The sequence below is a fragment of the Neofelis nebulosa genome, chromosome 3, assembly GCF_028018385.1.
Source record: "Neofelis nebulosa isolate mNeoNeb1 chromosome 3, mNeoNeb1.pri, whole genome shotgun sequence".
NCBI lineage: Eukaryota > Metazoa > Chordata > Mammalia > Carnivora > Felidae > Neofelis > Neofelis nebulosa.
Window position 1 is genome coordinate 31,831,961 of NC_080784.1, and position 26,971 is coordinate 31,858,931.

Genomic DNA, 26,971 nt, shown 5'->3' on the forward strand with positions numbered 1-26,971 from the left:
TTATGTGCCCGTGGAAGCAAAATATTTAGTGATCAATAATTTACGACCGATTGTTTTTACCCATCAGAGGGGAAATGAATAGCTGCATTTGCGTTTTTTATGCATCACAGCCGTGGTAAGTTAAGTGGATACCATGAGGTTGAACTAAGTGTCTGAAAGGCCAAGGAGTTCAATGAACAAGCACAGTTAATTTTTCTCTTTGGACGCGCGTATACGAAAATAGACACCACGAAGACACCAAGACATCCATTCTATCCTCAAATCACATCTCAAACCCACCCCTGTCTTTCTCCACTACCTCCTACCCTGATCCAAAGTAGCATCATTTGCATTTCTTTAATGGAAACTGTCTTGCTTCCACCTTCACGTTCCAATCCATTCTCCATGGAGAAGCCATCAGGGATCTTTGCAAAAACATAAATCAGAAAAAAGCAAAACAAAACTCAGATCACAGCAACCCTGTTTAAATACTTTCCCATTGCACTTAGAATACAACCAGACCTCTCACCCTGTCCTATGGAGCCCTTTACCACCAGGCCCCTGCCAGCCACTCAAATCTCATCTCCTACACTCTACCCTCACACCCCTGGTTTTCCTGCCACAACAACCTTCTTTCTGACCCTCCTTCCTATCAAACTCCTTCCCACTGTCCTATGCATCAGCTGCTCCCTCGACATGGAATTAATCCCCTCTAAATCATACATAGGTCTGTCTCCTCCTATCTTTCAAGTCTCACGCTCATAGAGCCTCCCCAATTACTCCAAAGCCAAAATGCTCATGCCTAGCTGGTAGCAACTGACTTAGATATTTTGTAAGCTCTAGAGGGCAGAGCCTGCTGTATTTACCACTATAACCCCAGCACCCAGCACAGGGCAATGCATATAATAAATGTTTCTTAGACGCCAGTTGTATAAATGAATGAGGAGCAGACCCTGACATCAGCAAGCCATACATCCTGAGACATTTCCAAATTCTCCCAAGACACAAATACAGTAGCACACAATGTCCTCAGAACATGGAGCTATGTAGACTATTTCACATAGATCCAGACTGTAAGGTTAGTCCAGTGTTCTACTCTTTGATCTTAAATAGCTATCTTCTGCCTAATAACCTGTTTCATAAAATGCTTCGCTTTGCCTCCGTTTTGCCTTCGTTTTCATTGTTTCATTGTCAGCACTAGTAGTTTACCTCCTTCAGAGAGGTTACTTTGTCACTAATACAAAAGTTTTTAAGGTTTCTTTGTTGTTGTTGTTGCTGGGGGGGAGGGGGGAGTCACATAACTAGTTAGCGTGCCAGAGTCTTGTTACTATTTCAAGAGATTTCCAGCATATGCAACAAATACATAATACGAAGCCGGCTGAGAGATGGACCCTGGCTGTTCCTGTCAGGCGGGCGTGTGACTCTCCCTACCGTCCCATCTCTCAAAGTCCGGGACACTCAGTCTGCACCCTAGAACTATCTAGATGGGGTAGATCAAAATGTGAATGCAAAATCAGTGAAAATAAAGCGTCTACCATACTCTCTTCAGTTTAAGTTGTTTTTGTTTTGCTTTGTTTTTTTTAAAGAGCAAAGAGAACACATCGGTGGAAGCAAAATGGTTTCACTTGGGTGCCTATGAGCACTGCAGCTGTCTGCTCTGGAAGACAGGGAGCTGCCAGCTTGTCTGGGTGCCAACCAACCCATTGGCCCAAATTTGCTCAAGCTGCAATAATAAAATCTGTCCCGCGCCTCATGCCAGTAAGAAGGAAAAGTGCTTGACTTCTGGCACTGGTTACTTCTGTGCTTCCTTCCAGATTTTTAAGGTTAACCTGAGACACGCTTTCAGATTTTTAGCCATTTTGCTCTTCCTTTAATCTTTATATTACCACACGCTATCAAAGAACAGAGAGGGTTAAAAAAGAAGAGAGAGGCTAAGTCAGAAAGCAGGCAAAGAGGTTTCCCGCCCTGCCTAAACAGCCCTTAAAACTAACCATTATGAGGCTCCCCAAAGCTTTTGTCGTTACACCAAATTAAATCTAGCAAAATTCAGTTGATTCATCATTTTATGTGGAGAGACTGAAAATCGAGTAATATTAATATGCAATTTTTTCATGGAAGGAAATGAGTATGTTAGCTAGAAGAAATATTAGTGTCTTTACATAATTAACACTCTTCCCAAAGGTATCCTCATAAAAGCAGAAAAGCCTAGGAATTGGATAATTTATTAATAACTGTTCTCACTGTCCTTGTGCTTAACTATCTCCCAAGACAAAATATCTTTGTTAATTAAATTTTATTTATACCAAATTAATACCCGCACATAGCTTTAAAAGTGAATCGTTTTATCAGGCCATTAATACCAGACTGCCCCATGCTCATTCCCCTTCCCACGTGCCAGAAGTCACCACTCCAATTCTTTCAGGTGTTTCTTCTGTATTCACGCTTCAAAAATATCTAAATAACACACTTAATAGGCTATTCCTTGATTTTTCAGTTTTGGATGATACCTACTGTCTTGCCGCTATGGAAGGTGTAGATTGAACTTGCCCAGGTCGCCCTTCCCCCACACATTCGTCTTCCTTCCTCATCCATTTTTTTCTTTTCTTCTTTTAAGTTTTTATTCAAATTCCAGGTAGTTAATACACGTTGTAGTATTAGTTTCAGGTGTACAATATAGTGATTCAACACTTCCATATACCAGCCAGTGCTCAGCACAAGTGCCCTCCTCAATCCCCATCACCTATCCCACCCACCCCCCACCCACCTCCCCTGTGACTCTTCATCCATTTTTGATTAAGTGTGTAGCCAGTGCTTTCATTATTACAGGCACAAATATTATTTGCTGCCGAGCCAAACCAGTGTGTTATCATTACATTTTCTTTCTTGAAAATTTTTCTTTTGTCTCGCTTTCACATCTCTGGCCAATTCCTCCCACACGTCCCAAAAGCCCTAAAAAATGCCTATTAAGTCAATCTCCCGCATGGACAAACTGACAGATACCTGGCAGATTTTGAGCCTTCCACACAAGAGATTCTGAGGATGTTGAAGGGGGGCCCAGGCCGTTAGGACTCTGTTTGAGGTCACCATAGGTCACCACGACCTCAGGGTGAGCTGGGTTTGGGAACCACTCATCTACAGCAAAATAAATAAGGTCATAAACTCTCAAGTTTCAGAAATTTAAGTGGCAGAGGACTTGGGCTTGGTTCTCCACCATTCCAGCATCACTTGAAGACCCTGTCTAGGGATGGAAACGAATTTGACACAAGTTTAAAGAATGACCCACACTTTATACTACATGAACGATCAACAAAACTGTCACAACTCCCGCTGAAAGGGCCAAGAGTTTGGCTTTTTCACTTTCCAACAAATGACCTTGACACGTGCATGCTGGGCATTACGAAGACTGAATGCCTCTGTTCTCATGACAGCTATTCTCTTGTTACGAATCCTGACCGCCAGATCTGCTCTAGTTAAAGCAAGAATCAATCACACCCAACTGATATGATACAAGTTACAACACAACTGTCCCCCAGGTGACCATGCCAACTTTCTGCAGCATCCAGCGTGTGGCATCCGTGCTGTGTGTCCACATCTGCAGGCAGCCAGGGTAATGTTCATCCTCTTAATTACAAAATTAGGAAGTGACATGTTCCTAAGAAAATAGCTAAAAGAGTCAAAAGTGATTGCTTTGAGGGACTAGAAAATGAGGGCAGATTCTACTGTTTTTTTGAACTAAGCCTTGTACCAGAAAGTTTAATTCAATCATGCACAGGAAAAAATTTGATAAAACAGAATTTAAATAAAACAGGGTGTTAATCATAGGGTCAAACGAACTCATTCAAAAAGAATGCCAGGTACAACGTGGGTAGGTTATATAACATCTCAAGACCCAGTGAAGGTAAAAATACCAGTGTCCTCGTTTCCTCCCCATCTCTACGTGAGGATCAGGCTGGTTTCACTTATTCATTCAACAATGTTTCCTAAAGCCCACCAGGCGTCAGGCACTGTTCTTCATTGTGGGATGACAGCAGTGAACAAAACAAAGTTCTTGGTCTTCCCATACTTAGATTCTAACGTGGGGAGACCACAGATAACCGGCCCCAAGTGAATAGGAGAATTTTAGGGGTAATGGGTGCCACGAACAGAAAATAAAGCCAGGCAAGGCTTTATGCCATTGGGGAGTGGTGTCGGAGAGAGCACTACCTCAGAAAGAAGGTGGGGAAAGAGGTGTCTCTGAGGAAGCGTCACTCGCAGAGACCTGACTGGTGGGAAGGGATGAGCCAGGGGAGCACATCCCAGGGAGAGAAAGCATAAGCGAGAGTTTCAGAAGCTGGAAAGGCTTCTCTTGTGTGGGGGAAGCAGCTCAGGGTACAGAGGGGTGAGCACAGTGAGCCTCAAGAACCGAGCATGGCAGAGCCCGGCAGTCTCAGAGGCCACACGCTAAGGATCTGGAGTAGTAACGAGATGAGACGTCCCTGGGGGGTCTGGGCAGAGCTCTGGGACTGGCTTTATCCTCTGTGAAGTATCTCACAAGTAATTATTGAAGTAAAAGTAAAATATCTATCTACAATAAGAGGTTTGGGGCGCCTGGGTGGCTCAGTTGGTTAAGTGTCCGACTCTTGATTTCAGCTCGGGTCATGATCTCAATGGTTCGTGAGTCCGAGCCCCACGTTGGGCTCCATGTGGACAGCATGGGGCCTGTTTGGGATTGTCTTCTCTCTCTCTCTCTCTGCTCCTCCCCCACTCATGTTTGGTCTCTCTTTCTCTCTCTCAAAATAAATAAACATTTTAAAAAAATGAATCAAATAAAATAAGGTTTGATTATGGCAAATATATATATATATAAAGAGAGCGAGGCAGATAAATATAAACACATAGACATATGTATACACATCTTGTACATAACACACAATCTATCACCTGGTTATTATGAGCTTCTTTTCACGTTCAACTTCATTACTGCCCACTTCCAATTTCTTTGGAAAGAAATTAAGTCCATTTCTTTCCAATCTCCCAAATAAGTCTTAATCTGGCATGCTATTAGCAACAATTACCTACTGATTCAATGCATGGGGCCCAAGAGCAGGTTAAAATTTTTGTCTAGAGGCAAAAATTACTAAGAACCAACACATAAGGGATGAGATGAGCAGAAATCTCTAGCCCTGAGCACGGTTCATGGATGTGTCACTCATGAAGTCAGAGAGAGCCACATAAGGGAATTATGGAGGCTATCACAACAAATGTGATATAATCACGCTCGACTGAATTTGTTTTCTGGGCTTCTCCAGCACACGGCAAGGGGCCTGGAAAGGGATTGTTCTCTACAGAAACCCTGTATAACTTGATGTTGGAATAGAAACCAATAGGACATATACCAAGATTCAAAGTAATTGTGAGACAGAACACATAGTTGTCCCCACTCTCCGAATTTATGCACGGCACGAAGGAGAACCTGTTCTGTGATTCTTGGATTCCACAACAAGGTCAAGAATACTGAGAGGGATGAGAGAGCAGAGCCTGTGAGGACACTTGTTGAAGAGTTTCTAAGGAAACTCTTCTATGAGCCCTGCTCTGAACCCCCTGCTTCCACAGGGCTACCTGGGGAACTCCTCTGAAATATGTAGTATGTTCTTGCAACTTAGAGCCCATGGAGGCACAGGAGGACTGTGGGCCAGGGCTGGGCTCCCCCAACCCATCTTGCTAGAAAAATCTAGAGGGTGAGGGGGAGTAACCTGCCTATATGACTGGAGGGCTGTGTGCCTGTGATCCCAGAGCTAGGAGCTAGTCAAGACAGATGTGGGGAGCAGGTGGGGAGTCTTGAGTTTTCCTACTAGAGCCCTGCGGCGGACAAAGAGAGCTCAGCAAAGAGAAGCTGGATGTGTTCCACAGGGGCTGAAAAGCTGTCTGACTTCCCAGGGCAGAGATGCAGCTTCCTGAGAAAGGAAACTGTAGAAGTCCAGCGGGGAAATTCCAAATGCCATGAAAATGCCCCAGGATAGAAAAAGTATACTTTATCATCTACCCAGCCCGCTCAAGGACACCAGCTCTAACCACCTGCCAAGTTCAGGAGACGTGAAGCCACACAGTCAAGTAAGAAATGTCCCATCTCCTTAATTCTCTTCCGTCTCCTCACTGCCACTCTACCAGGCTCTGGAAAGCAGCTGGTGATGGAGGCAGAGGGAACAAGCAGAGCATAGAGAGCAGAAAGAACACAGGTGCCTTTAGCAGGGTGCCCGGCTTGCAGCACGAAAGAGGTCCAAGCTGGGGAAAGCAGCAAGATGCTACACGACGCTGGTTCAGAGTCGGGATGGACTTCTTCACGGGACTGAACAAGCCACTTACGAAGCTTGAAACTGCACATACAACTTAAAATGACCATAAAACTGTCCACTTCCTGGGGCGCCTGGGCGGCTCAGTCAGTTAAGCATTCGACTCTTGATCTTGGCTCAGATCATGGTCTCATAGTTCATGAGTTCGAGTCTCACATCGGGCTCTGCGCTGACGGTGTGAAGCCTGTTTGGGATTCTGTGTCTCCTCTCTGCCCTTCCCCTGCTTACGTGTGCTCTCTCAAAATAAATAAACAAACTTAAAAAATTGTCCATTTCCTAAGAGCTGGAGATCTGCTAGATCTCCAGTTAGGGGATGGGGAAAATTAACCCCCTGAATAAGGTTCTAAAGAGCTCAGAAAAACATAAAGAATGTGTTTATCTCATTCGATAGCTCATGCTTGTTCACTGTACAGGCCATGAAAACATGAATAAGTGAATGAATGAATGAATGAACAAATGAAACATTGACAAAAGAGTGAACGTCTGCATGAAGACGTGGAAAATGGAAATGAATGGTAACCAGATTCGCTGAGGATCCAGCGTTTCTGGAGAAGAAAGATGCTGTATCTGGCATGCCTGCTTTTGTGGTGTTGACAGGATGTACACAGTGTGGTAAAACATTAACAAACAGAGTCTGAGTCGTAGAATCAGATATTCAGGTTCGGGTACGTGATCACGCACTTTCTATCTGTGTGACCTTGAGCAAGTCACTTATGTGCTCTGAGCCTGTTTTCTCATCTCTAAAATGATAATAATAGCTAGGGTACTACACAGTGATATGATGATATTATTTTATTTTAAGTTTACTTATTTGTTATTTTTGAGAGAGAAAGAGAGAGAGAGGGAGAGTGCAAGCAGGGAAGGAGTAGAGAGAGAAGGAGAGAGAATCCCAAGCGGGCTCCACGCTGTCAGCATGGAGCTCGATGCAGGGCATGATGATTTAAATTTTTTTTTTAATGTTTATTTATTTGTGAGAGAGAGAGACAGACAGACAGACAGAGCATGAACAGGTGAGGGTCAGAGAGAGAGGGAGACACAGAATCTGAAGCAGGCTCCAGGCTCTGAGCTGTCAGCACAGAGCCCGACGCAGGGCTCAAACTCAAGAACTGTGAGATCATGACCTGAACTGAAGTCAGATGCTTAACCGACTGAGCCACCCAGGCGCCCCAGGGCCTGATGATTTCAAATAAGAGAATACATGGAGAGTATCTGGTATCTGGCACAGAGTGGGCATCAATAATGGCAGTGATCATTACTATTCTCTGTTAGGGACAGAGGAAGCCAATTAAAATGTTTCCCGTAATTCTAAGCTCACCAAGCAACCTTACGATTCTCATTCCATTTTCTGGCAAACTTGATTACTGGGCAGAGATACCCTGAATAATGAACAGCAGTACTCCTGTAACTGTGAAGATAACACCCTAATAAATCACTTTTTTAGTATAAGCACAAGTCTCCATTTGGAATATTTGGATCACCATTCATTAAAGTCTGACTAATGCTTGGTGACAGATGAGGACTGACTCAAAAGGCCTTTTCTCAAGAGCAGGGCCCCCACTCCTACACCCCTCTCTTTTAAATTATATGTGATCACACTAAGACACTGAAAAATCCCAAAGTGTCTTTTATAATTTTTTTTTTAATATTTATTTTTGAGAGAGGCAGAGCATGAGCAGAGAAGAGGGACAGAAAGAGAGAGAGACACAGAATCTGAAGCAGGCTCCAGGCTCTGAGCTGACAGCACAGAGCCTGACACGGGGCTTGAACCCATGAACCACAGGATCATGACCTGAGCCGAAGTTGGATGCTTAACCGACTGAGCCACCCAGGTGCCCCACCAAAGTGTCTTTTATTTTTATTTTTATTTATTTATTTTTTTAACGTTTATTTATTTTTGAGACAGAGAGAGACAGAGCATGAACAGGGGAGGGGCAGAGAGAGAGGGAGACACAGAATCTGAAAACAGGCTCCAGGCTCTGAGCTGTCAGCACAGAGCCCAACGCGGGGCTCGAACTCATGGACCGCGAGATCATGACCTGAGCTGAAGTCAGACGCTCAACCTACCGAGCCACCCAGGCGCCCCTTTCTTTTAAAACAAAGAAAGCATCTACTGTATTTGCTATCATTTGTTCTAAATATATTTCATTACAGCACTGTGAGAACTGATAATGTGTAGATGGCTTACAATAGAAACACCTTCTCGCTCAGGAGACCTTTTTAATACCAGAATCCCTTGTTCGTTACCATGTTGGGCGCAGAGTGAACTAGAATGACGATTGCTGTTGCTTTGCTCATGATACTTCCCTGTGTGGGGCTCTCCACACTCTCCTCTGCTACAAACCTCCCTTTTAACTCCAGTTCTTGAACAAGTCTTCCGGAATGATACTACCCACTTCTGATTATTCCTTTACTCCTAAGTCTTCTCTGAGGTTGAAAATATAATTTGGACTCTATCATCTCCTGCTTTTCCATGAAGAGAAAGTTCTGGCTCCTACCACCCACGTAAGTAACGGACAACAAGCCTTTCCACTCTGTACTTTACTTCCCTCTTCATCAAAATAGATAGGATTCCTACCTACCAGGCTGTTTTGAGAAGGAAATGAGATCACATTCAAGAAGGGCGGTGGGGGGGTGGGGGGTGGGGGTGGCTGGGTGGCTCAGTCAGCTAAGCGTTTGACTCTGGATTTCGGCTCAAGTCATGATCAATCTCACAGTTTGTAAGTTGGAGCTTCGCATTGGGCTCTGTGCTGATGGTATGGAGCCTGCTTGGGATTCTCTTTCTCTCTTTCTTTCTCCCTCCCTCTCTCTCTCTCTCTCTCTCAAAATAAATAAATAAACTTTAAAAAAATAAAGAAGGTGGTCAGGGGAACAAGGAGCCTGCACCTGGGGTAGAGGTACTGGAACTCCCAGCAGGCACTTAGCACTCGGTCCTGGAGAGCTACACTGTAGCTGTGCTTGGAGGAGAGCAAATCTGATGTCCTTCCTCTTCACAGCCTCCAGCCTTCATCAAGGGGTGCTGATACCCATATTCCTGAGGAAGGAAAATATTTCAGGAGCCTCCTTGTTTTCTTTCTCCCCACGTACCTGTGTTTACTAAAACTTCCATTTAGAAGCTCACCTAAAACATAAGCAGTTCCCTGCTCTAAGGACCTCCAATTCTCGTCAAGGGTCCTCTTCCTTCACGAGAGACACCTTTCAAGAGAACTGTCAAAAAACAGAGCTGTGTTTTGCGTTGTGTTTTGAAATCACTATGGTGACAGTTTCTAAGACTACCGTAACTCTTGGACTTTGGGGTTAAAAAATAATTTATTCCCTTGTGACCCCTTAATTTTTTGTTTCAGAGAATTGTTAATGTAGCTGAAACCTTACATTTCTCAAATGGCTCAAAACAGACACAGTATTCACTGTATTCATATGAAGTAAATGACTCATACCTAGGAAGAAGAAAAGAAAGTAGGCTACAGAGGAAACAAGCAAACTCAAAAATATCCTGGTTTACAATAGCTTCGAGGTTATATAATCCTCTGAGTTTCCATTTCACTAAATTAGGTCAGCTTTTGGCACCTGAATCATCGTCCCTGCCTTTTCTTTTTCAATTCTGCCGCACCAGAGTCCCAGGTGCAGTTGTAAGTGACCTACTTAATTAGGATTTGGAGCCCTCAGACAGACAAATGTGTTGTCTTCGTTCGATTTTGCTCAACAGACCTTCTGAACGAACTGAATTTCTAATTCAGTCCGTTAAAAACCGGACATCTTAAGCAATTCCAAAATCCACATATCCAGGTTTAATTATACTCATGAGTGTGCATTCAAACACGGTGCAGGCCAAAGAGCCATGGATCAGGTATCAGGGCACCTTGGCTCTCCGCCCCACTCTGCCGCCAACCCCAGTGTAATCCTGGCACGTCCCTAACCTTCCTGAGCCTCGGTCTTCTCACCCTGATAAAGATAAGGTTAGACTCTCACGTCTTCTGTGCTCAAGGTCTCTATGACTATTTCCTGAGCACCTCCCACATGCAAGGTGGTTGACAGAAGGGGTGGAGGTGTACAAAGATGAGTCGATGTGGCCCTATCAACAAAGACTTTATACAGTATGAAGGAAGGGAAGATCACACAGAAGAAAACCAAATGCCATAGTTACTATACTTGTCTTTATTCCTCATGATTGGTATTGTGCCTGGCATATAGTAGAGGTTGCATCTGATGGAAGGGAATCAGGAACGGTTCACAACGGGTGTTATATTTGAGTTGGTTTTAAAAAGCCATTCAATTCTCGGTGGCTCCCTGATACCGTTCTCCACTCTGATGCAAAATCTGAAGCCAACATTCAAGGTTCTTCACGTTCTGGTCCCTGTATATCATTCAATCTCTATCTCTCTCTTACCCAGAACTAGGTGATAGCTTTGCTGTAGCTCAGATACTTCCCGTAACTTTCCACTTCCGTGCTCACATTCATGCCATTCTTCTACTAAAGGAGTACATACTAAATGTCCTCCAATCTCAACACAATCCAATTCCATTATCTCTCAACATATCAGATTCCTCATGTTTTATACAAAAGAACTTATGAAGCCTTTCCTGATCCCTCCAATCATATGTTCTGTCTCCCCTCTTTGAAATTCCGCAAGATTTACTGACATTTCTCTTCTGGTATATATACCAATTAGCTCTGCGTTACAGCCGGGTAATGTCTTTGTCTCAAGATAATAATCTGTGACATTAGACACTACATTATTCATCCATATTGCCAAACAAATGGTAGGTTATCAGTAGCTTATGTGACAGGACAAATATAGAAAGGACAGTCTATAACTCAGAAATGGAATAAACAATGGCACTAAGTTAAGAACATTTGTGGCTTATGCCTAAAATGGTGGCTACTGCAGTATAGTTGTTTTTTTTTTTTTAAGTTTATTTATTTTTGAGAGAGAGACAGAGCACAAGCAGGGGAAGGGGACAGAGAGAGAGGGAGACACAGAATCCGAAGCAGGCTCCAGGCTCCGAGTTATCAGCACAAAGCCCGACATGGGGCTTGAACCCACAAACTGCGACATCATGACCTGAGCCGAAGCCGGACACTTAACCAACTGAACCACCCAGGCGCCCCTGCAGTTTGATTTCTAAACATAGTGTTTAGTTGACAGAATCACAGTGGTTACATTTGGAAGACAGGCTGGATTCAGATTACAGAGCCTTGAATGCCACGGTAATAAAAATGGCATATATTAGCACTCAAGGAGAGTCACTGATGGTTTTAGGAGCTGAAGAGTAGCAAAACCTGAGATATGAAAATCAAACCAGAAGCACTCTTGTTGACATACCAGTCTCCTGGGAATTTGGTTGGAAGCAAGTCCATCCCTGAGAGAAGAATTGAGTCTTGGTATACTGATAAAATTAAGTGTATAAACCTGTAGATCTGTGAGTCCTGGGAAAGTCACTAAGCTAAATACTGCTGTGTAGGCTCCTGATAACCCGACATTTTAGTATCCACCTCAATAAAAGGAAACAGGCTCAAACCAAAGCATCATTACTAAATTTCCAAACTGGTGAAAAAGAGGACATTCTCTATTTTTTCCAGAGAAGGCAGAGGGGAAGAGAAAACATACTACATACAAAGGGTGGGGAATCAAAATAGCCGTGGATTCCTCAGCAACAGCACTTGAAGCTAGAAGACGGGGAAACTGTTTTTCAGATTCAGAAAGAAAAGAATTTCCACCCTAGAATTCTATGCTAAGCCAAACCATCAATGAAGGTGAAAGTAAAATGAACAAATTTTCACACACACAAAGTCTCTGAACGCTTATCTTCCATGCACCTTTCTCAGAACACACTGAAATTAAGATATTAACAAAGAAAAAGAAAAATGGGGCATAAAAGAAACAGGAAAGCCAACGCAAGAGTGAGGCACAAAGAATCCCCAGGATAACGGGGAGCCAGGACAGCACCTGTGTGCCCAGCACAAAGGGCAACCACTCTAGACTGCGGGAGGTCAGGGATCTCTGGGAGACGTTTCCTTAAGAGTATCTAATGCTACTCCAGGGCAAACAGACTGTGCAGGAAACGTCATCTAAGCATGTGACATGGCTCGCTGGGACTACAAAATGATGTAAACACTGAATACTAATTTACCTAAAATAATACACCTTTTTGGGAGGGCTACAGGGATGAGAAATTGAGTAGAGGAGGGGAAAGCAGGGGTGAGGAAGGAAAGTTAAATACTCATCTTCCATAGTAAGAATCAATCTATCCTGTCTAAAACTGAAAAGTCAAGGGGCGCCTGGGTGGCTCAGTTGGTTGCATGTCCGACTTCGGCTCAGGTCATGATCTCACGGTTCGTGGGTTCAAGCCCCGCGTCGGGCTCTGTGCTGACAGCTCGGAGCCTGGAGCCTGCTTCCGATTCTGGGTTTCCCTGTCTCTCTGCCCCTCCCCCGCTCATGCTCACTCACTCGCTCTCTCTCTCTCAAAAATAAATAAACATTAAAAAAAATTTTTTTTAATAAAAAAAGTAAAATAAAACTGAAAAGTCAAGAGGTGACAATCTAAGCACATTATTTGGAAATACAGGAGGTCTATGTGCATGAACATGTTAAGAAGTTGTACATGTTTGGGGCACCTGGGTGGCTCAGTCAGTTGAGCGTCTGACTCTTGGTTCCTGCTCAGGTCATGAGCCTGTGGTTTGTGAGTTCGAGCCCCGCATTGGGCTCTGCACTATGGAACCTGCTTGGGATTGTCTCTCTCCCCTCTGTCTCTGCTCCTACCTTACTCGTGCTCTCTCTCTCAAAATAAATTTAAAAATAAAGAAAAGGAAAAAGAAGTTGTAAATGTTTAAAAGACAGCCACTGTGATACAACCACTTGGGATATTGGTCTGGCAGTATCTAATAAACACAGATTCACATCAAATCATTCCACTGCTAGGTGTAAACCCCACGAAATCTCACACATGTACATGGATGGTTTATTGTAGCACTGTTCGTCATAAGTAAGGTTTTTAAAATAACCTAAAGGTCCAACAAGAGAAAAATGGCATGTAGTATGATATATATGTATATGTTCATGAAGTGTGATATATATAAATTCAATGTAATACTATACAACAGTGAAAAAATGGATGTCCTGGAGCTCTGAGTATCCATCATCAATAAACCTCAAAAACCATGTAAGAGGAAAAGCAAGTTAGAGGGAAAAGATAGAAAATTAACATATCACACTATTTGCGTAACGTTTAGAATAATACCATATATGTACATATGATATATACACACACACAGCAACTTCAGGATCATAATTCCCTCTGGGGTAGGAAGTGGGCAATGAGGTCAGAGAAGGGTTCAGAGAGGGTTTTGATTTTCTTTGTAATGTTTTATTCCTTATGATATATAGGAATACATCAGTCTCCGTTATATTATCTATAATTTTTGTGTATAACTGAAGTATTTCTAGGAGCTTCTGTTCAAATTTGGAAAATTAAACTCATACATTGAATTGTCCATCTCGAAGCACGATTAGAGGACCATAATCCCTTATGCAAACTCACAGCTTCAGGTTTCAGAATTCTGAATTCTTTGGATTTTAGAAGGGAGCACGATACAAGTGCATGTATTACATTGCATGTTCAGTGGGATCTGTAGTCAAATGATGTTCAAAGTGAGTATCTGACACTACCCAGGTGGTTGTTCTCCCTCAGGACAAAGGAGCCACCAGCCTGGCCCCAGGCAAAGAGCCCTCACTCCTTAAACCTGCACCGATTCCCTTTGCCCCTTCGCGGAGCAGAGAGGGGAGGCAAGTGAATGGGGACAGCAGCAGGCGTCTGGGAAGAATGTGGACTCTGTTATATCCAGATTTGTGAGTACCTAGAACTTCCCTGACTCCTGACTTACACCAGGTCACTACTGCCCACTGCTCTGCGGCCCTGACCTAATATGGGACAAATATACCACCTGATTCCTGCTGAACCTATTTTCTGCTGTATTTCAGTTGCTGTTAGGCAGAACACTGAGAATGACCCAGCTCTACATCCCAGTCTGTGTCCTGCCTCTCCAAAGCCAGACCACACACACACACACACACACAAATATATATCCACATTCGCAGAACTCTAAAGCAGAATTCCTTTCACTGACTCCCTAACTGATCAACCTTTCCTACATTTGGCCGAATCTGCTCACCTGTGTTCCCCAGGCCCCCACCACTCATCACCCAGGGGCTCTGTATTTCCTGCTACTACTGGCATCTTGCTAACTCCCCCTACCTGGGTTTGGTTGCCCTCAGTCGCAGCATGACATATAATCAGCCTCAGGAAGTGATAAATACCAGCTTGCTCTTAAAAGCCGATGCTGAAAAATACTTTTATTTTTACTGCTGATTAATCTGACTAATGAAAGAAAGAACACTGTGCTTAGCTCATGTCCCATTAAACATCTGTTATGGTCATCAAAACCTCTTGGCTATTATCACGGGTGACATTCTGAATTGATATCAGCAATAGAATCAATACCCAATTCCCTCAATACCAAATTCAGTAAGCACGGTATCCAACCGGGAAAAGATGAGAAGAAATACCCTTCTCCTCCCTAATTACCAAGTGGCCAGTCAACCACTTTTACGTTGGTCAAGCTTGTTGATTTACTGTGTTTGCTAAATGCTCGGGCCTTACACAGAGCAAAAGCAAAGGATAGCAGGCATGTCACAGCGTTTTCAAAGGGAGCTCCGCATGTCTTCCTTGGGAGGGCAGAATGAAGTGAGCTTTGGAGCAGGATGTCAGCAAGCAAAGGGAGAAAGGCAAAAGCCCCACTTACCATAGAAGAGGAATGCTTTGGTCATGTGATGATGTAGGTAGGTCCGGTTGATAGTGAAGAAACACGCATCCGCTCCGCACTGGCCTAGCCTTCCAGTTTCCCCGGTCAGTGGGGACCACCAGAGCATGATGGGGTAGTTATCAGTCTCTGATTTGTTTTTCCAGTTCAGGGCTTCTTTCCCAGGGAGTGGATAGAGGTGTGTAGGCTCCTCCTCCATCGTTGCATGTCCATCTTGCCCGTTGGAATTTTTAAACTTCTTCCTTTCAAGTTTCCCCAGCTCAACCACTACCTGAAAGAGAAGACAATTATCACAGAGTCAGATTGTTTAATTTCCATTCACACGTCTCCCATTCATCTTGATGACCGAGGCTTGCATTAGTTTCCTTCTGCTGCTCTAACAAATTACCACAAACTCAACAATTGAAAAGAACACATTTATGATTACATAGTTCTGGAGGTGAGGAGTCTGACCTGGGTCTCACTAGGCTAACAGCAAGGTGTCAGCAGGGCTACATTCTTCTCTGGAAGCTCTAGAGAATCCATTTTCTTACTTTCCTATCTTTTAGAGCTAACCACCATTCTTGACTCGTGGCCCCTTCTCCATCTTCAAAGCCAGCAATGTTGCCTCTCACTCTTAGTCTATTGTCACATCTATGTCTGACCAGGGAAGACTCTTAGCTTTTAAGGACTCATGAGATTGCACTGGGCTCACACTGATAATTCTGGATAATCTCATCTCAGCGTGTCACCTTAAACCATTTACATTTACATTTCCACAAGTTCCAGAGATTAGGGTGTGGACAAAGCTTCCGAACTATCTACCAACAAGGATGTTTAACTCCACTGAGCACATGCCAGGCATATTTCTCTATTCCATAGGCATCTATAGAATGCAGAAATAGTTTTATCTCTTTTTTTTAATAGTTTTATGTCTTAATGAAACCCATGAAAATCAGGGCTATTACTTGGCTATTGTTAGAGATAACATTCTAGGGAAAATTAGTTGTAAATTACCAATCAGTTTCTTTTTGGTACAATTAAAGGAGTAATAACACGGGTCTTACATTTCTAATAATTTCCACTGTGATATCAGGTGAAGTATATAGTGAGTCCTGGGCTCCCTTCCATGTAAAACTATGTTTATTTATTGATTTCAGGACAGTGTGGGTCACTGGATAGCTAGGACATCAGCAACAGGAATCTGGAGGGCAGGGTGGACAGAGTGGAAACAGGAAGGCAGTTGTTCTCCAAAAATGCTGCCTCATCATCAAATTTTAAGGGTAGATATTGATACAGTGTTATAAAAAATGTGTTAGAGAAAGCAGTATAAAAGTACCAGTTGGTCTGTGTCACATATAACTGAAACATTAGCAGTTGAACTATGCAACAAATCAATCAGTAAAAGGAAGGCACACTTTTATGTATTAACTCCTTCACCAAGCAACAGCGGACATCTGTGTGGCCCAGCCCCAACTCTCAGCAGCCCAGGTGGTGCCTTCTTTCTTGGTTGCGGCCCTAGTGTCAGAAAAGGGCCACGTCCTGATGATAGAGTCTGCAGCTCGCTGGTGAGGGTCTGTAACATTCACTGGATTCCCTGAGGGAGGCCAAGGCCAAAAAAAAAATGTCAAAAACCACTGAGTGACAGCCAAGTAGCACTCCAAAAAAAGTAAGAAATTATACTGGCTTGAAAAAATCATGGATCACTTGTGACACCAAAGTCAGCATTATGACAGTAAGACGATCGCTAAAAACTAAAGAAAAGTCTAGCCCCCGCCAACAACTTTGTCAGCATTTTCATGATAACTTAAGGTTGTGGCTATTCCCCAGCACCTTGATGGAGTGGAGTTGACTTGTAGCCACAAAATCTGTATCTCTTCACCAGACCTTTCCCCTGCAAATGTACAACCAACAACTTTAAAAAGAAGCTTTTAGAAAGCCATGGATAAAACTTCAAAGACAAATTTTGTTCTACATTTCTGATCAATGTCTACTATGTGAGGTGTAAGTTCATTTCCAAAGAATAGGGATTGCTTTAGGGAGGGATTTTTCTACCAAATAGTTTTTTTGTTGTTGTTTGTTTTTTCTTTTTTAAGTTTATTTATTTATTTTGAGAGAGACAGAGACAGCACAAGTCGGAGAGGCACACACAGAGAGGGGGACAGAGGATCCAAAGTGGGTTCTGTGCTGACAGCAGAGAGCCCAACGCAGGGCTCGAACTCGCCAACCGCAAGGTCATGACCTAAGCCAAAGTGGGACACTTAACCGACTGAGCCACCTGGGCACCCCTTTCTGCCAAATAGCTTTTAAAAAAAACATTAAGCCTCAGACATCACCACTAAGTGGTAAGACATATGAAGGACAGAGAAATATATTAAATAAAACTATGAGTAAAATCAGCCAAATCTAAAATCTGGGAAATTCCAAAGGATCAATGAGACAGTATTTTCAAAAGCCCGTGACATGGAATAGAAGGTGGGACAGAGGAAACTTTCATAGTAGAAAAAACAAAACCCCACAATTGGAGACACACCAGCTAAATGTGATGTATGGGATTTGTGTATTCCAGATTCTAACCAACCCATTATAAAAGACTTCTTTGAGATAACTGGGAAAGTCTTAACACGGCCTAGGATATGGGTGGTGCTGATTAGTTACTGCTAACTTTGTTGGGTGTGGCAATAATTTGGTTATACTATACTTTTAAAAGTTCCCATCTGTTAGAGAATCATATTAAAGTAAATCCAGGTAAAATAATGTGAAGTCCTGGATTTGTTTTAAAATACTCCAAACGTATTCATGAATTATTATACAACCAAAAAGTAAATAAAATTCAAAAACTAAAGATACATATACACCCAAAGAATTTACATGTACTGTATACAAAATACAGTAAAGTGTGAGTAGAAAACAATGTCTCAGATGAACGATTTCCACGGTACTTTAGCTTAACTGAAGATCAGCATAACATTTTCAGGGTTACGTTATTTATTAATTATGTCATAAGATCTGTCATGGGCTAAACTGTAACCTGCCCCCCAAATTCATACACTGCCGTCCTAACTCCCATTACCTCAGAATATGACTGAGTTAGGGGATAGGGTCTTTAAAGAGGTAATTAAGTTAACAGGAGGTCATCTAGGTGGACCCAACAGGTGGCCATCAAGTGTGACTGGTATCCTCATAAAAAGAGGACATTAGTACACATAAAGGTGAAGAAGGCAGACGACGCGAAGACACAGGGAAAAGACAGCCATCCACCAGTCCCGAGGAGAGAGACCTCAGAAGAAACAGCCCTGCTTGCTGACACCTTGATCTTGGACTCTCGGCCTCCAGAATTGTAAGAAAATACATTTCTGTTGTTTAAGCCACTCAGTCTGTGGTACTTTATGATGGCAGCCCTGGCATGATTTTTTTTTTTTTTTAATTTATCCTTCTTTTACCCTCCCTACATGGCAACAAACCACTAGAAATAAGAATGGTCCTAAATGTGTGGGCATTATATCTTCTCGTGCACAGTGTTTAAGAAAAAATAGCACCTCTGAAACTCTGAACACTAAAGCATTTATTTTATTAAATTTTTTTAATGTTTATTTATTTTTGAGAGAGTGCAAGAGACAGCGGGGGAGGGGTAGAGAGAGAGGGAGACACAGAATCTGAAGCAGGCTCCAGGCTCCGAGCTGTTAGCACAGAGCCCAATGCGGGGCTCGAACTCACAAACTGCAAGATCATGACCTGGGCCAAAGTCCGACACTTAAGTGACTGAGCCACTCAGGCACCCCTAACACTGAAGCATTTAATATACCCATGTGGACAGGGAAACAGCCCAAACCACACAATTGGTGGCAAACTGAAATCAAGATCCAGACAAGGGTTCAGCTCCAGTAATCATACAACCTCTCATACTCTGGAAGCTTAGAAACGACAGCCATACCAGAAACATGGCTATTTCTTCTGACATCAAAACAAATGCTCTCAGCTTAGACGCAGCCGTCCCTTGTAACTGAAAAAAAGTGCCAAAATAATTGTCTACTAAGATGAAAGCTCTCATAACATCCACAGAAAGAAGTAGAGAACCCCAGTTCCTCCTGCACAGGGAGGTCCTGGACACCCACAGGACAGACAAGCAAGGAGGCAAGTATTTCTTCTGACCAGAGTCCCAATCTGGCAGTAGAAGGTGGTAGAATCCAGCACCAGACTGTCTGCCAGTGCTTTTATACGCAAATCTCATTCAATCTTAATCAAGAAGGAAGATCACCGACAGTGAAAAAGCCCAGAGAACACCTCTCTTTCCGTCAGCCCCACACCTGAACTGCTCACGTCCACAAATCATCTTTAAAAGTCCTTTGGATTTCTGGGGCGCCTGGGTGGCTCAGTCCATTAAGCATCCAAATTTGGCTCAGGTTACGATCTCATAGTCTGTGGGTTTGAGTCTGCATTGGGCTCTGTGCTGACAGCTCAGAGCCTGGAGCCTGCTTCGGATTCTGTGTCTCCTCTCTGCCCCTGCCCCACTCATGCTGTCTCTCAAAAATAAATAAATGTTAAAAAAAAAAAAAAAAAAAAAAAAAAAGTCCTTTGGATTTCAAAATGGATAGCTGGTGCTTGAACGGGTCCAAAATATATCTGAACTCGTATCTATATTTTTCCTATCATGGTGTAATTTTTACTCTAATTTGAAACCAGCAAATGAAGTTCAGAATCACTGACTAAATGAAATAAATCGGAAGACTAAAAACTGGTGTTCAAACACCCACATTCAGTGCTTGGTCTAGTAGCATATGTCAAGAATGACAAATGTATTGGGGCAACTGGGCGGCTCAGCTGGTTAAGCATCTGACTTTGGCTCAGGTCACGATCTCACGGTTTGTGGGTTCGAGCCCCGCATCGGGCTCTGTGCTGAGAGCTCAGAGCTTGGAGCCTGCTTTGGATTCTGTCTCCTTTTCTCTGCCTTTGCCCCACTTGTGCTCTGTGTCTCAACAATAAATTAAAAAAAAAAAAAAAAAATTAAAAAAAAAAAAAAAGAATGACAAATGTATTAATGCGGATGTTTGTGTTCTGCAGAATAGACCATCTTAATCTCAGAATAATCATGGCTTCTTCAAGAATGCCACCTTTCAGAATTCATCGTAATAGTGGACTTGGAAAGGCCCATCCAAATTTGACCCAGTAAGACAGACTGAGCTCTGCTTTCTGTTCTTCTAGCACCAGGACCCTCCAGCAGTCACAAATTGATCCCCCCATCTCACTGGTTTCGTTTCTACCTGATACACCCACTCACTAAAACCTCAGTTTCATCTACTAAAAAAAAAAAGTATTTTCCCTGCCTGAGACAGAAAACCCCTGATCCTGAGAAATTAAGCAAAAAGCAAAGTACTTGGAGAAAATGCAGTGGGTTGAAGGGGGAAAGGGTGGAAAGGCTCAGGGCTCAACACGAAGCAGCCCAAATTCTTGCTACCTGGAGTGTGACAAGCAGAAAGACAGAGGCTGTGATGCAGAGGCAAGATGCCAAAAGCTTCCTCCTCTGAATCCACACCATGCTGCCCGGCCCTGGGTGACTGACAGAGGGCCGGCCTGGCTACCAGGTGTTGTCGAGTCGGCCCACAGCCCAAGACAACTTCACGTGAAGGAACCATCTGGGTGCCGATGTCTTCCACTGCCATTCCTGCTGGGACCTGGTCTCCATGAAGGGCTGGGATCCGAGGTTCCACGCGGGCCTGGCTTGGCATCGAGAGGAAACAGCATGCAGTCTTCTTAAACTATCATCAGAGCAGCTGGAGATTTCTTCAAACCAGAAGGCATCCAAAAAGTCTGTAACAAACGAATAATCTTTTAGCCATGGTGCAGAATATTTAATAAATGTAGTCTTTCAGGGCTGTCAGGTAGAAACCCAAGGCTTTAAAACGAAAAGGAACCTTTGAGATCATGTAGTCCTCACTCCTAGATAAGGAAACCAAGATCAGAGAGAGGAAGTGACCTGGTCAAGGTCACACAGCCCATCAGAGGAGAGTGGCAGATCTATATAGTTAGGTCCTGGGTCTAAAATTCTGATGCCACTTAATTTTCCCTGCCATCAGAAGACTGAATTCCACAAGTCACTTATATGGAGTCACTTCTTCCACCCAGGTTTCAAAGGACTAGAGAAATAGAATAGAAATTACCAGGATTATCCACCCACTCCCATATAAAGTAGGGAAAAAATAAATAAAAGTTCAAAAATGGATAATGATCAACAGACCCAAACTTCCTCTATGGAAAACAACTTCAGCCACAACATAAGGAACACAAGGAATTCTGATTATTGATTTAGTTGTTTAGTCTTTTATAGCAAGTGTAACAAAGCAGTGGGTTCTGTGAGCAGTATGATTCTCTGGAAGTTCTCAAATAAGATTTCCATCTATCTGAAATGGATGATCGTTTCAAAAAGTTTTATTTAGTTTTTTTAAATGTTTATTTATTTGTGTGAGAGACAGACAGAGCACAAGCAGGGGAGGGGCAGAGAGAGAGAGGGAGACACAGAATCCAAAGCAGTCTCCAGGCTCTCAGCTGTCAGCTATAGAGCCCGACACGGGGCTTGAACCCACCAACTGTGAGATCATGCTCTGAGCCAAAGTTGGACACTTAACCAACTGAGCCACCCAGGTGCCCCTCCAAAAGTTTTAAAAGTGAACTAAAAAGTTCCAAAGAATGTCTTTTTTATTGATTTTTTTAAATGTTTATTTATTTTTGAGAGAGAGAGTAAGAGAACATGAGTGGGGTAGGGGCAGAGAAAGAGGGAGACAGAGGATCCAAAGCTGGCTCTGCACTGACAGCAGAAGGCCTGACTTGGAGATCATGACCTGAGCTGAAGTCAGACGTTTAACCAACTGAGCCACGCAGGTGCCCCCAAAAGAATACCTTTTATTCCCAGGGTTCTGTGAAGTCAAATGTCTTGGTCAAATGACATGGTGGAGTTCAGAAGAGAGCAAGGATCAATATTCCTGAGGCTGCTCTACAGTACTCCAAAAATCTGGTTCTAAGAACTGATTGTACATCTCCCAGATAATAGCCTTAAGAATTAAAAATATAAAAATGATGTAGAATTCTGGTTAAAAACATTGGCCTTAAAGGTATACTCTCCTCTCATGCACCTACCTTCATTTACTTTTAAGTCCAGGCTAAGTCCCTTGGCAACAAAATGACTCTTGGTTTCAGAAATCAGCAATGGTGTGTTTTTCCTCTTTTTCCCACAGAATTCCTGCAATCCACAGTGACTAAGGGAACAGGACCTAGAGTCAGCCGGCCAAGATTCAAATCTCAACTCTCCAGCTGGTTTAACCTAGCCTCTCAATATCTCAATTTCCAAAATGTAGATAATAAGCCTGCCTAATCAGAAGGTTATTAAGAATTCCGTAAGATTGCTGAAACCCTTATTTCAGAGCACGGTACCTACTCCGTACCAGTAACTATTTACTATCTTATCTGTAAATATTATAATTTTTATTATACTTTTAAGTGTAAAACGAAGCTGAATTCATATCAAGTATGTTGCTGCCCGACCAACTGGAACTTCAAAAGCAGAAATACTCGCTTTGCCAAAGAAAAGGAGATCACTAATGTTTGTTGAGTGACCTATTGTGAGAGAGGCCCTTCCTAAGTGCTCAGCGTGCCTGAGACCATTCAAACCTCCTACAACTCTATGGAGGGAGCAAATTGCTGTCCTTATTTTTAAGGATGAGAAAACGAGATCCGAAGGAAGTCAAGTAACTTACCCAAGATCACAACTTTGATAAGTACAAGCAAAAACTGGTCCGGCTCTGCAGTTCATGTACGGTTTTACATTTTTTAACACTAAGATTATAAAATTCCCACCCAACAATACTAGCACAGATTATCTGCCTTAATCATAGAAAAAACCTGTAGGGCGCCTGGGTGGCTCACTCGGTTAAGCGTCCAACTCTTGGTGTCGGCTCCAGTCATGATCTTGCGGTTTCAGGAGTTCAAGCCCCACGTCCGGCTCTGTGCTGGCAGCACAAAGCCTGCTTAAGGTTCTCCCTCTCTCTGCCCCTCCCCTGCTCGCGCTGTCTCTGTCTCTCTCAAAATCAATAAACTTAAAAAAAAATGTTTTTAAGTCATAGAAAAAAATGTGTTCTATACAGCTTCTATACAGCTATACAGAATAGCTTTCTGTCAGCTGGTATACCAGAGAAAAAAGTAACAAAAACCCATAAGAACCTGAGAAATGCCTTTCCTTCCACTCAGTCAATGCTAATAGCTATTAACTATATAAAATGTGGAGCAAGCACTTTGAGTTTCAATCCTGGCTCTGTCATTTATATGTAATATAAATTTGGACAAGTTACTAAATCTTTCTAAGCTTCAGTTTCTTCACAATAAAGAAGAAACATTAACTATCATTATTTCTTTCCCTTGCAGAACAGAAAGATGATCAAATTTCTGTGTTATACACAAAGGCAATTTATTATAACTATAATTAATGTAAACCAGATTAGGTCATGAAATATTACCACCTTAAGTGGGTGTCAAACTGTATCATTTTCAGAAGACTTTACAGATATCACTCCATTGGATCTTATTGGTAACCACTCTGTAAAGTAAGCAAGGTAGGTTTTATTCTCAGTTCCCACAAATAAGGAAACTGAGCCTCGGCAAGTTGAAGCGATTTGCCCAAGATCATAGTTTTTAAAGGCTGGAGTGGGTCTAGAAATCAGGTCGCCGGTCTCCAGGATCACAGGAAAGGAAAGAGATGGGGCAAATAGTGGCAGCTTGTTAGGAGGACAAAGGGTCAGAAATAAAGGAAAATAAAAGACAGGGAGAGAATGGGAGACATAGTTTGGGATATTTTTACAGCGGCTGCAATGCTGTCCTACGGCCCGTCCTAGGTAGGGCCTTTTTAAGTCTTTACACGGCTGTGTGAACTATGACAGAAGAATTTAGTGTTACAAATTCCCTTTCATCCACAGAATCTCAATTTAACTTATATTCTCAAAGCCAGAGGTATAGTGAGGTCTCAGGGACCAAGCTGTGATGACATACCAACCACTATTTTAAAGAACAGAGCCAGTTAGTGGGGATGGGTTTATGATTTATCACAAGCAGCAATCAACCAGACCTTGGGGCACATCAATCTAATATATGGTATTAATGACCCAGGAGCTTGTCAACAAGGCAACAGACCCCCACTGGAGGGACAGATGGGTCTGCAGAGAGCATGGTGAAAGCCAGTAAGCACCAGCGCAATGGGATTCCAGGGGGAAAGCTCCCTTCTGTTTCGTCATTGCCCACAAGGTGAATCTCAGAGTCCACCAAGAGGGTGGCCCCAGAACACTCCTTTCCCGGATGAAGCAATGGGTGTTTGTGCAGACAACCATGGTAGGTAACATCGGAAATGGATGCTCACTAACCAACCTTCTTGACCCCCGAGCCGAGCATCTGAAATGCATTGTTCGGCTTGCGTGCTCTGCCTGGGGCTGGCCATCTGCTGCCCAGAGTGGGATTTGAAGCTGAGCGTGACTACCTCACACTCCTGCAGGTGCTAGTGCATCAACACCAACAACACTTTCACCCTAAAATAATTTCAAATGTCTCAACTTTGTTTTGAATTAAAATAGAGGAGGTATCTTCAAGCAAACTAGCAGTCTGAGGGTGCTCAGACTCAAGTTTCAGCCATGCAGCGCCGGTCCAAGGTACAGGGTCTTAGAAATGGAGCTCAGAGATGATTTCTGCCGTGTCTCTGAGGATAAAATGAGAAAGTGAGCATGGGAGATGCACGGGGTTTTCTGACCCTGACACTTTGTGTGTGTCTGTCTTTTCCTCCCTGTCCCCACTGGCAGGGCAAAGAAGTGAGGCAGAGGCAGGGAGTTGTGGGGAGGCTCCTTTGATCGTCTCTCTTCTAGTAACTGGTGCGTCGGTTGAGTTAATAAGCGACTGTCTAAACAGAGTTTAAGGTTATGCCAGGGAAAGTCTTTAAATGGAATGTGTCTAATTACCAAATTTAAATTATTCCCACAAAAGCATAATTTCTCAAGTAGGTTTGACTCTCCCAAGGTACATTTTCATTTTATAATGTATAAGCCCTCAGAATATCCCTGAAATATGGCTGCCCTGGGAAAGACAGATGATGGTGGGCTGGTGGGGAAGTCTAAGGGCTTTTGGACAACTCTCCAGGAACTTTTTAACCCCTCCATTCAACACTTCTCTTGCATTCCTATCTGGTTACTCCATAAGCCTGACAACTGGTGTTCCTATCGGTCTGACCCCTTGCACTCTCTCCACTTGCCTGTAGAGTTGTTTCTATAATGTAAACTGGACATCTCTCCTCCGATGAAAATCCATCGATGGCTTCCCACAGATTTCAAGATAAAGATCAAATTGAGTAGCTTAGAAAAACAAGACTCCTTGGACCCTGCCCTGCTTCTCCAGCTTCTAACTACACATACACTTCGTTCTGACTATTCCTTGAATGTAGCTTCCTGTTCTGTGCTCTAGTCTCTACCTAGCACATCCACACCTCTCTTCCACTAGCCTACCCATTCTCCTGGACTTTCCAAGCCACATGCTTTGGCAAGCTTTACCCCTCCCCATGCCAAGTGGGGAGATCTAGGTCCACACCATTGTGATTGTTCCTGTCACAGCGGTGGAAAGAATACAGGAAGCTGGCATTTTTCAGGAAACTTTCTGAAGATGCTTTATGAGATGGATATAAAGCAATTGTTGAACACTAAAAAGCTGACTTATTCTAACCTAGTGCCTGCGTCTGTTCCTTGGGCACCTGGTGAACATGGAGTGATGGTTCCAGCCTCCACTTCCATCCAATTTACTTGATTAACATTTATTGGTGTTCGTTTTCCTCACTCTTTTTAAACAGACTTCATATGTTGCTGAGCACTTATTTTTATGTAGAGTGCTTGGCGTTGCAGACTCTATCCTGGAAGTTCATCCTCTTCCACCAACCACACATTTCAGGGGAGACATGTTGAGAATAATGAGAGAGAAAGGAATACTGGCAGCCATGTGAATCAAGACGGGTGATTAATGGAGGGACAGAATTTGTAGCCTGAGACTTTCACATCTCTATTATAGAAACGAAGGTGATGCCATTCTTAAACTCTTAAATTCTGGATGTGATGAAGCACTCAAATGATGTGGTATTAATACAGTCTCAATCAGTGGGTCTACTTAAGCTAAATTAAAACACACCCAGACCAAAAATTGAAAACAAATCGAAAGATCATCTGCTTTGATCATTTATGTAATCATGAATGAGGTACTGGCTAAACAACACCAACACAATTTGGCTAATACTTCACATGCCCGAAGACAAAGGGCTGGACCAGGTGATCTGGGGTCTCATCCCAAAATGAAGCGCTCTCATCCCACGAAGAGTGTCCAGGAGGAAAAACTTTCCACAGAAGAAAGATTAATCAAGAGACAGGTGATCAAAATAATTTGAGCCATCATAAACTAAGAGTTCTGGAAATATGAAGAACTATTTCTGTATAACAAGTTTAGGATTACTTTATTTTCATTCTCTTTTTTAGCAACTCATCATTAACTTTTGAAAACTCAAATTTTATTCTCAAAGAAATATCTGAAAAACACTGTAAATAAAAACAAACTTTTTTTTCCCAATTTTTAACAACCCATGACAAGAAACACTATAAAGCTTATTGGGAAATGCTGGTAATTGAATTAGGTGTTGCCTTCCCACTGAAATCGGCACTTTACGCTCCACATTTAGAAAGCATTTAAACATGGGTTGGAAATGCCAGTATCCGAGCAATACTTAGACATATGTGAATAACATTATTGTCGGTCCAAACTATGTCCTTTTTCTTTATTTTCTAAAGATCCCGGTCTGAATTTTTTTAAA

The 26,971-nt window shown here is 42.8% G+C and overlaps 1 protein-coding gene across 1 annotated transcript in view; it reads right to left on the bottom strand.

The window, feature by feature from the left end:
* FUT10 (fucosyltransferase 10) overlaps positions 1–26,971 on the bottom strand; it is a 79,613-nt gene that overhangs the window by 50,687 nt on the left and 1,955 nt on the right. The window contains exons 2-3 of the mRNA XM_058720250.1: positions 20,558–20,910; positions 15,106–15,394 (exon numbers count right to left, since the gene is read on the bottom strand). Of these exons, the coding sequence (XP_058576233.1) occupies positions 15,106–15,394; positions 20,558–20,638 (370 nt within the window). The 5' untranslated portion in view covers positions 20,639–20,910. The remainder of the gene's footprint in view (positions 1–15,105; positions 15,395–20,557; positions 20,911–26,971) is intronic.